The sequence below is a fragment of the Bos grunniens genome, chromosome 5 (assembly GCF_055505025.1).
Source record: "Bos grunniens cultivar Pamir isolate PY7600 chromosome 5, Bosgru_T2T1.0, whole genome shotgun sequence".
NCBI classification, from domain to species: domain Eukaryota; kingdom Metazoa; phylum Chordata; class Mammalia; order Artiodactyla; family Bovidae; genus Bos; species Bos grunniens.
In genome coordinates, this window is record NC_141169.1 from 69,860,999 (window position 1) to 69,871,543 (window position 10,545).

General features: G+C 38.3%; 1 protein-coding gene across 3 annotated transcripts in view; it reads left to right on the plus strand.

Annotated features, from left to right (window-relative positions):
- C5H12orf75 (chromosome 5 C12orf75 homolog) overlaps positions 1–9,448 on the plus strand; it is a 44,945-nt gene extending 35,497 nt beyond the window's left edge. Inside the window, exons 3-6 of one of the 3 annotated variants that reach the window (XM_086401134.1) lie at positions 1,251–1,286; positions 2,230–2,309; positions 3,293–3,329; positions 8,581–8,645. In XM_086401134.1, coding sequence (XP_086257260.1) covers positions 1,251–1,286; positions 2,230–2,309; positions 3,293–3,297 — 121 coding nt within the window. In that variant the 3' untranslated portion in view covers positions 3,298–3,329; positions 8,581–8,645. Of the gene's footprint in view, positions 1–1,250; positions 1,287–2,229; positions 2,310–3,292; positions 3,330–4,877; positions 5,015–8,580 lie in introns of those variants that run through there. The other 2 variants (XM_086401135.1, XM_086401133.1) reach the window with 2 other exon arrangements.
- The last annotated feature ends 1,097 nt before the right edge of the window (positions 9,449–10,545 follow it).

Consider the following 10,545-nt stretch of genomic DNA (forward strand, 5'->3'; position numbering starts at 1 on the left):
GGAATGTGGTTTTGGTGTCAGATATCTGGGTGGGGTTTCAATTTTGGTCTTACTTGTTGGACTTGCGTATTTGTTCATTACCTGGCTCTCTGAAGCTATTTCCTCAGAACTGTTGGGAGAAATCACACTGCTGCATGTGCAACGTCTGGCATGTGGAATCTGACACATGGGAAGGACTCGTTCGTTGATGATGCTGTTTTTACCCATGTGGTCTTTAGTCTCCAGTCTTTGTATCATAGAATAATCATTTGTGGAATGAAGGGAGCATGTAGATAAAGGCAGGCACTATAACTTACTTGAAGGTTTAAAAAATGGCTATCTGGTAAGTCTTTATAAATGATATTTTTAAAGATTTAATAATATATCTGAAGCTTAATTTATTACCCAAAAATATGGCAGCTACATTATCATTTCATGCAAATTAGTTGCATAAGATATTGATTAATTTTATACAGAGAATGCAAGTTGGGTTTTAGGGCATTGAATAATTTATGAGGTAATAGATTAAAAATAATTCACTATTTTCTTACATTTGGGGAAGTTAAATATATTTTAAAACATTGAATATATCCTTGAGCTGAATCACATAAAAGGGGAAAGACTTAAAATACACACATATGTCACTGGATAGGAAAAGAATATCTGCAGCAAAAAATTAGGCATTCTGTATGTCCATAACTGCCAGTTACAGCTTCAAAAACAATTTCACGATAACGCTGGCCATTCAGAACCGGAGTAAACGGTTCTGATAATCTTGAACAAGTTTGTCACCATCATTTTCCTATTATCTGTACTGATGGGTTATAAATCCATTTTAATTAAAAGTTGTAAATAGCACCTAAAAGTGTTATACCACTTCAGTAAGCATAGCACTGGGTCTACTACAGTATGACTTTGACACCTTTGAATTAAAAAATGATCCAACTTTATCAAGAGGTAAATGAGGTTGATCATTAGCTGGTGAATTTAGATTATGGGCTCAATTTGGACAAATTAGATCACAGGGTGGTTTTTGCCCTCTATGGGTGTATTTTCTGTGTGTATGGCCAGTGTTCAGCAGATAAATTCCAAATCTCCACTTCCTTTCTTTGTAGAGGCAGAGAGAGCATACTGTGTTACTGAAATACTCCATGGAAGAACTTGAAAGAAACAAAACTGGTCTTTAACTTGTCAGTCCCCTTTTGCTCAGAACCAAAAATGAAGTCTCTGTGTAACCAAATGGCTCATATCAAATGTTTTTGATCTTTTAGAACAGAAGAATCGATAACAGAAGATGATAAGAGGAGGTATGTTTAGTGTTGAAGCTGCCTTTAATTTGAGTAATTTGGGCACACCTCATGGATTTAATTTAACACAAATTAATTTAACTCACAAATTTAATTGACGCCTGGGTAGCACATTGCCAATAATACCGATTCCTCCAGGGAAACTTGTGGCACAGACAATACAGGTGGGAGCAGGTAGTGTGATAAAGATCTTGCCCCGAGTTCTTCATTATCTTTGCTTCTTCCAAACAAGCGTGGTTTGTTCTGTGCACACAGCCTGTGCTAGCTTCCACTCGTGGACTTTGGATGAGCTGTTCTCTCAAATTGGATGACATCTCTTCACTTCCCCTGCCTTCTCCATCCTTCCATCCTCTGATTAACTGCACTTCACTCTCATTACTCCTTACCTCTCTCTTTCTCCTCACTTTATATCTGCTGCTGCTGCTAAGTTGCTTCAGTCATGTTCGACTCTGTGCAACCCCATAGACGGCAGCCCACCAGGTCCCGCCGTCCCTGGGATTCTCCAGGCAAGAACACTGGAGTGGGTTGCCATTTCCTCCTCCAACACTTTATATCTACCTACACATAAAGTGTTTTTGTGTGTTCATAGCACCTACTACCACATTAGGTGAATTCTTGATAAATGTTGACTGATTAACTGTAACCTGTCATGCCACTGTTATTACTCCACTGAATTCTAAAAACAAGCCCAACTCCTTCTTCCTCATTGCAAGTAAAATATCTAAAAACTACAGCTTTCTATTTTTATATGTAGCTTTTATTTAAACATAGAAAAACAATGATCTTCCAAGGACAATAGTATTCTGAATTCTACTTTTGAAAAGTCATAAATTAGTTTAATAATTCTATAATTGTTTGAAAGTTCCCATGATATCACCACTTTCTGCAAATGTAACCATGTAGTTTGGTCTGATTTTTCTATCTCTGCTTCTTTCTCATCAAGAAACTATGGAGGAGTGTATGTTGGTCTACCATCTGAAGCTGTCAATATGGTGTCCAATCAGACAAAGACTGTGCAGAAAAGTAAGTAAAACTCTGTGATATTTACTGTTTCTACATGTCTAATTTTTTGTTTTGTGAAAAAAAAAATGTGAAATTGATATTTCCACTTGCCTGGCTCACCCTAAATATTACTGAGTTTCAGTGAACCATGTATAAGAACCATATCTGGGACTTCCTTGGCAGTTCAGGGTTGAGACTTCAACCTTCCACTGCAGAGGGCATAGGTTCAGTCCCTAGTTATGGAACTAAGATCCTACATGCCACCAGGCATGGCCTAAAAAAAACAAGCAACAATAGTAACAACAAAAACCCATACATGCTCATTGTAATCATTTGTTGAAACTGCCACCCACATGATGAGAATAATTCCAGAGCAACAGTTAGCTTCTGTTTGTGGTTGATACATGGATATTTTAAATTTCATCTTAATTTCAGTGATGATCAGTGTGAAAGCAAATGTTTCAGTAAATTTATGGAATTTTTGTAGAACATAAAGGTGAATTCTTATAATACCTTATAAATGTAACTGGTAAGTAGCCTGGTGATTAGAAGAAAATTAACTGCCTTTTGTGTAACGAAATGAAGTGGAGGCTCCTTTTTCTGAGTTTTAGTAGTTAGTAATTATGGGGCTAATGAAGTCCTTTTGATAATAGGTATGATTGCAACTTTGTAGATAGCTTCTTGCTAAAGTTAAGTTTTAATGTGGCTTGTAAAGAATGCTGATTTACTAATCACTATACAGTTGTCTAATATATGGTTTCTTAAAGAACTATTGATATGTACACATATATAGATGTAACATGTAATTTAATTTGTACACAAATATAATAAAAATATTATATTATTTTAACATACCCTGGTTATTTGTTCCTCATTGCTTTTTCTCTACTTGATGATTTAGACTAGCAAATATGTATATATCCCAGCTATTTGTAGTTCTATGGGTAACTGCAATAAGTTCTTTATAACTGAATATTTAACTTTTCTTAATTTTCTTTTTTAAGATTAGAAGAAAAAATATCATGACTCAATGATCAAGAGGTACTGTATATTTTTCTAAATAATTCTGTATATTTACCCTTGATGAATGAACTGTAGATATTAATAATGCTCTGTATAAGATTAGGAGGGATCTCATCTTTCAGTTAAATCTATGGAATCAAATATGTTTTATTGTAAAGAAGTCTTTAATGATTAGATTGATTTTCTCTGCAGTTACCTTTTTTCACTTAATTTTTTTCAACTGCAACTTAATTCATCAAATAAGAACAAGCTACATGTTTGCCTAGACTTCCCGAGGTTTCTCTCTTCATTGCCAAAATCTTTGAGGGGCTATGACCTTGAAAATGATAGACAAGGAAAGACTAGAGAGGCTGGGAATTAGATTCGGATCAATATTAAATGTTTGGCAATAGCCAGGAGTACTTGATATACAGAGAGAAGATTTATCAGTACCAAAACTCCAATAGAGATAGGTAGTCATCAGTTTGCAAAGATGCAGTTTTGCAGGAAGGAATAGTAAAATTATAGACCAAATTTAAAAGGTGATGCACTGTTGACCTGGTGAAGAGTGTGGAGTTAGAATTATATTGATATGATGAACAAGAACAAGGATACAAGAAAAATAGCTTTCATTAACAACCCTCTGGGTACCAGATACTCTAAAAGATACTGAGCAACCATAGAGCCAAAGAGTTTCAGTTCACCTGGTCCACAATGCATGCAGTGCTTAGATCTTGCCTTTCAGTCTTGCTGAACATCCAATGATCAGGAATGCTCTGTCTCCTGAGATAGCCCGTTCTCTTTTGGGAGTCAGACAACCTTGGATTTGAATTCAGGCTCTTTCCGTTACTAGCCTGGCAAGTTACTTCCCCTGATATTTATCTTGAAGGGGTCTTGTTAGGATTAAATATAAAGTCAATGGTACCTTCTGCTGTAATTGTCACTGTCTTCATCACCATCATCATCGTCATTGTACCGTCATCCTTTTGTGTAACTAGGATCCAGCCCTTGGTAGACCAGAAGCAAGACTGATTTGATGTTGAACCAACTTCTTGCTCAGAGCCAGTATGGGTACTGGTGTCTGGGACGATATGGGGTGCAGAATAAGCTCAAAAATGGAGACAAATAAGCTTTCCTATTGGAGGAAAGGGACATGGAAGCTTTAACTGGTTTCTTTGGGATAAGAAATACAACAATATTAGGCAGCTTCTTCAAAGACTTTCTCGTCAAGGCTACAACATTATGGAGCATTATTCCATAGTGCTCATATCCATATTAGGGTGTTGAGAACTTGCTGGAGATTTTCTATTTCTAGTATTTTTAAGAGTTCTAAATCTCATGTAGATTTCTAAGTTCCCTGCTGCTTTTTTCTGATGTGACTGTATTTTTTTTTTATTATCTGCATCAAATAGAAAAGATAATCTAGTTGAAAATAAGCATACATTAGTGTTTACCCTCCTGAAAACAGGATATATTTCAGAAAGCATCTGAATAGAGTGGGAAGCAGTGCTGTGTAGACAGAGATCAGGAGACTTGGCAGGTCTGTATTAACACAGGATCTTAGATGAATCCCTCACTTTCTCCCAGCTTCACCCAGTTTCAATTTTCACATGTGAGAGTTAGACAAGATGATTGTGGAAGCTTTGTATGTGGATCTGAAATTTCCTGATAACAGTGGAGCCACACTGCTGGTGAATCAGCCAACATCAGCCAATGTTAGACGGTGAGCTTGAATATTTCCCTACTGCCCATGGCTATCGGTATGAAAACAGACACTATTTTATTGCCATCCCTCTCTCCTTTCAACTTTTCCCATTCTTTAACTCTACTGGTTACCAATCAATTTGCCTCTTTTGAATTTGAGAAAATGTCTACATTGAAAGGCTGTCCGTTTACTCAATCATTAAGCATCCTCAGTAGTACTTATCATGAGGTGTTGGAGCTTAAATTATCGGGCAGAAATGCTGATAAGAAGAGACGTTTTATGGAAGAGATTGGAGATGCTTTTGTTTTTTGACCTAAACCAGAAGATCAAATTGCCAACATCCATTGGATCACAGAAAAAGTAAGAGATTTCCAGAAAAACATCTATTTCTGCTTCCTTGACTATACTTTAGCCTTTGACTGTGTGGATCACAACAAACTGTGGAAAATTCTTAAAGGTGGTCAACAGACCACCTTACCTCCCTCCTGAGAAACCTGTATGCAGGTCAAGAAGCAACAGTTAGAACCGGACATGGAACAAAGAACTGGTTCCAAATTGGGAAAGGAGTACATCAGGCTGTACACTATCACTGTGCTTATTTAACGTCTATGCAGAGTTAAGTTCAGTTGCTCAGTCATGTCTGACTCTTTGCGACTCCATGGACTGCAGCACACCAGGCCTCCCTGTCCATCACCAACTCCCAGAGCCTACTCAAACTCATGTCCATCGAGTCGGTGATGCCATCCAACCATCTCATCCTCTGTCGTCCCCTTCTCCTCCTGCCTTCAGTCTTTCCCAGCATCAGGGTCTTTTCAAATGAGTCAGTTCTTTGCATCAGGTGGCCAAAGTATTGGAGTTTCAGCTTCAGTATCAGTCCTTCCAATGAATATTCAGGACTAATTTCCTTTAGGATGGACTGGTTGGGTCTCCTTGCAGTCCAAAGGGCTCTCAAGAGTCTTCTCCAACACCACAGTTCAAAAGCATCAATTCTTTGGCACTCAGCTTTCTTTATAGTCCAGCTCTCACATCCATACATGACTACTGGAAAAGCCATAGCCTTGACTAGATGGACCTTTGTTGGCAAAGAAATGTCTCTGCTTTTTAATATGCTGTCTAGGTTGGTCAAAACTTTTCTTCCAAGGAGTAAACGTCTTTTAATTTCAGCAGTCAGCATCTGCAGTGATTTTGGAGCCCCAAAAAATAAAGTCTGCCACTGTTTCCACTGTTTCCCCATCTATTTGCCATGAGTGATGGGCCCGGATGCCATGATCTTAGTTTTCTGAATGTTGAGCTTTAAGCCAACTTTTTCACTCTCTTCTTTCACTGTCATCAAGGAGCTCTTTAGTTCTTCTTTGCTTTCTGCCATAAGGGTGGTGTCATCTGCATATCTGAAGTTATTGATATTTCTCCTGGTAATCTTGATTCTAGCCTGTGCTTCATCCAGCCCAGCGTTTCTCATGATGTACTCTGCATATAAGTTAAATAAGCAAGGTGACAATATACAGCCTTGACATATTCCTTTTCCTATTTGGAACCAGTCTGTTGTTCCATGTCCAGTTCTAACTGTTGCTTCCTGACCTGCATACAGATTTCTCAAGAGGCAGGTCAGGTGGTCTGGTATTCCCATCTCTTTAAGAATTTTCCACAGTTTGTTGTGATCCACACAGTCAAAGGCTTTGGCATAGTCAATAAAGCAGAAATAGATGTTTTTCTAGAACTCTCTTGCTTTTTCGATGATCCAGCAGATGTTGGCAATTTAATCTCTGGTTCCTTTGCCTTTTCTGAAACCAGCTTGAACATCTGGAAGTTCATGGTTCACATACTGTTGAAGCCTGGCTTGGAGAACTTTGAGCATTACTATGCAGAGTACATCATATCAAATGCTGGGCTGGATGAAGCACACGCTGGAATCAAGATTGCTGAGAGAAATATCAATAACCTCAGATATGCAGATGATACCATCCTTAGGGCAGAAAGCGAAGAGGAACTAAAGAGCCTCTTGATGAAGGTGAAAGAAGAGAGAGAAAAAGCTGGCTTAAAACAGCGTTCAAAAAACAATGATCATGGCATCCAGTCCCATCACTTCATGGCAAATAGATGGGGAAACAATGGAAACAGTGACAGACTTTATTTTTGGGGGCTCCAAAATCACTGCAGATGGTGACTGAAGCCACGAAATTAAAAGGTGCTTGCTTCTTGGAAGAAAAGCTATGACTAACCTAGACAGCATATTAAAAAGCAGACATTACTTTGTCATCAAAGGTCCATGTAGAAAAAGCTATGGTTTTTCCAGTGGTCATGTATGGATGTGGGAGTTGGACTATAAAAAAAGTTGAGCACCAAATAATTGGCGCTTTTGAACTATCATTTTGGAGAAGACTCTTGAGAGTCTTTTGGACTGCAAGGAAGTCATACCAGTCCATCCTAAATGAAATCAGTCCTGAATATTCACTAGAAGGACTGATGTTGAAACTGAAGCTCCAGTACTTTGGCCACTTGACGTGAAGAGCTGACTCATTGGAAAAGACTCTGATGCTGGGGAAGATTGAAGGCAGGAGGAGAAGGGAACGACAGAGAATGAGATGGTTGGATGGCATCACTGACTCAATGTACATGAGTTTGAGCAAGCTCCGGGAGATGGTGAAGGACAGGGAAGCCTGACGTCCTGCAGTCCATGGGATTGCTGAAGTCAGACACGACTGAGCGACTAAACAACATATGTGTAAAATCTTAGTGTCCCAAGTTCACAGTCAAATTGGTTACTTTGTGAAGCTAGTGGCTCAAATCGTAAAGAATTTGCCTGCAATGCAGGAGACCCAGGTTCAATCCCTTGGTTGGGAAGATCCCCTGAAGAAGGAACTGGCAACCCACTCCAGTATTCTTGCCTAGAGAATTTCAAGGGCAGAGGAGCCTGGTGGGCTACAGTCCATGGGTTGCAAAGAGATTTGGACATGACTGAGCGACGGACACTTTCATAATCTCTTAAAATTGGCTGTATCTCCAGATGTGTAGTTTCTTCTACAGATGACCCAAGGGTGGAAGTTTTGCCCGTTTAGATGTATGGAGTGCTGCCAGTGCAGTAATGCTTCTCAAATGCCAGTGGATGGGCTTGCTGCATCAGATCCCCAGGGAGATAATGTGGATAGCTCGCCCCCTTCCAGGAGGGTCTGACTGAGCAGGAAAGGAGTGGGGTTGTGGCTGAACAATCTGTATCTTTGTGCTGTTGATGGGTAACTAGGTTTGGGCATCATCCCATTGGTGTATTGGGCTGGCCAAAGAGTTCAATTCATAAGATGTTGTGAAGAAACTCAGAGGAACTTTTTGACCAACCAATTGTTTAGTTATAAGTTGAAAAGTCTCTTTGTCCATCCACCTTTGTCTCTATATAAGTGTCATCAGTGCTTCCCCCTATGCTGGCCACATTTTCATTCTCAGATCGATGTTAAACGGATGTTGAATGTGTGTTTTACTGAAGAGAAAATCTGAATAATTTGCAGGCTTAATGCTGATGTATTTTTATCTAAGTGTTGCCTTTCATGCTTCCTAATAACTCTTTCCCCTTTTTTTTGTTTGTTACCCTCATAGCCTGTTCATCAAGATCTGGATGAAATTTTTCCTTCATGGGATTTTGTAATGTGCACAGACATTTCCAAGGAAATTCTAAACAGTCGCCACCCCTCCCCCCAAATTCTTAGTTGGTAGTTGAAACCACGGGTACATACTGAATGTTGTGGTACTAGAAGGGAATTGGTTAAACAACATGCTTGGATATGGAACTTTCTGTGATCCACCTGCAGAAGACAAACTTATGAAGGGTTCTTGCCCAGCCGGTCGCTGTGTCCCTGCTGTGTTCTCACCTGAACATCCCCACAGCTCATGAAGATCATGTCTTTTCACTGATGCTTTTTTGATAGTTTTTATAAATTAAAATCCTTCATCTATTTATAACTTAAAATAATAAGGCACTATCAACGAGTTACCCAAAGTAATATATTTGTCTGTTATTTTTCACTATTTCTACTTCATGTTGATTTTTAGCTGTAAAATTGATTAAATTGATAACTTCCTGCTATCTCCCTTTTTTACTATTGGTTTTCAGCTTTATTTAAATGTCAAAGGAGTTTCTTTATTGGGAACAACACATTACATGGCAATACTTCAACTGCTGAGGTTTGCATGCCGTACGTACATTTCAATTAACTTCTTCTTTTCTTTAGTTAAAGGCTTATGTAACTACAAGTACTTCATAGCCATCAAGTCTCCCATTCTACTTGTGTGTGATCAAAGCATCTTATCATGTTAATTCTGTACTGTTTTCAAGGACTTGTCACTGATGGTTAGTGGGATATTTGGAAAGTTCTTAATTTGATAACGACCTTGTGTATCCACTTAATACTGCAATGTAAATCACTCAATTGCATTTCAACAATTAAAACATTTTTATCCCTCTTTACCTGGATTTCTTCATTATTTTCTAGAAGAACACTTTCAAATAAGTCACATGTTGTGATATGTAGATACAATATATCAGTATAAAAATAATAATGTATAAATGGATTGCTATGAAAAGAACAAAATCTTTCACAAGAAAATCATTACCTTATACAACTATCCATACAACTATCCATACAACTATCATAGGCACTTCAAATGGATTTGAAAAACAAACAAACTGAAGATTAGAATCACTGAGAAATGATTATGGTACGTGTACTCCTGTCCCATATCCACACATCCATAATGGCATTTGGGTGAAATATCATGTTTATCCCATAGAGATAACAGATAGATTAACTTTTGAAAACTTTTAATTTTGAAATAAATTTAGATTTAAAGAGGAGTGTAAGGATGGTACAGAGAGTTCTTAAATGCCATTCTCTAGCTTTCCTTAATGTTAACATCTTACATAAACATACTATATTTGTCAAAACTGAGAAATTAAACATTGGTATAATGCTACAGACTAAACTACAGGCTCTCATTGGATTCCATTAGCTGTTCTGTTAGCATCCTTTTTCTGTTCAGGGTCCAACTTGAAATTCCACTGCATTCTTTTTTTTTTTAAATTATTTGTTTGGTCACACCAGGTCTAGGTTGTGGCCTGTGGGATCTAGTTCCCTGACCAGGAGTGGGACCCAGGCCGCCTGCATTGGAAGCATGGAGTCTTAGCCACCACACCACCAGGGAAGCCCCAAATTCCACTGCATTCTGTTGCATTTGTCATCCTGACTCTCCTCTTCCTGGTGTTTTCTCAGAATTTCCTTATTTTTCATGACTTGAGACTTTTGAAGCCTACATATTTTAAGTATTTTCCTCAGTCTGGATTTCTCTGATGTTTTCTTATGGATGGGGGTTATAAATTTGAGGGGAATTCCACAGAGATGAAGAGCCCCCTTCAGCACATCATAATATCTTATGACTTCAACATAATTTGTTATTGGTGATATTAACTATGATCATTTGGATAGGAGCATCTGTCAGGTTTCTCCACCGTAAGGTGTCTTGTGTTCTGTTTCCATTCTCTGTTCCTTATAAGTGAGTCAGACGTTT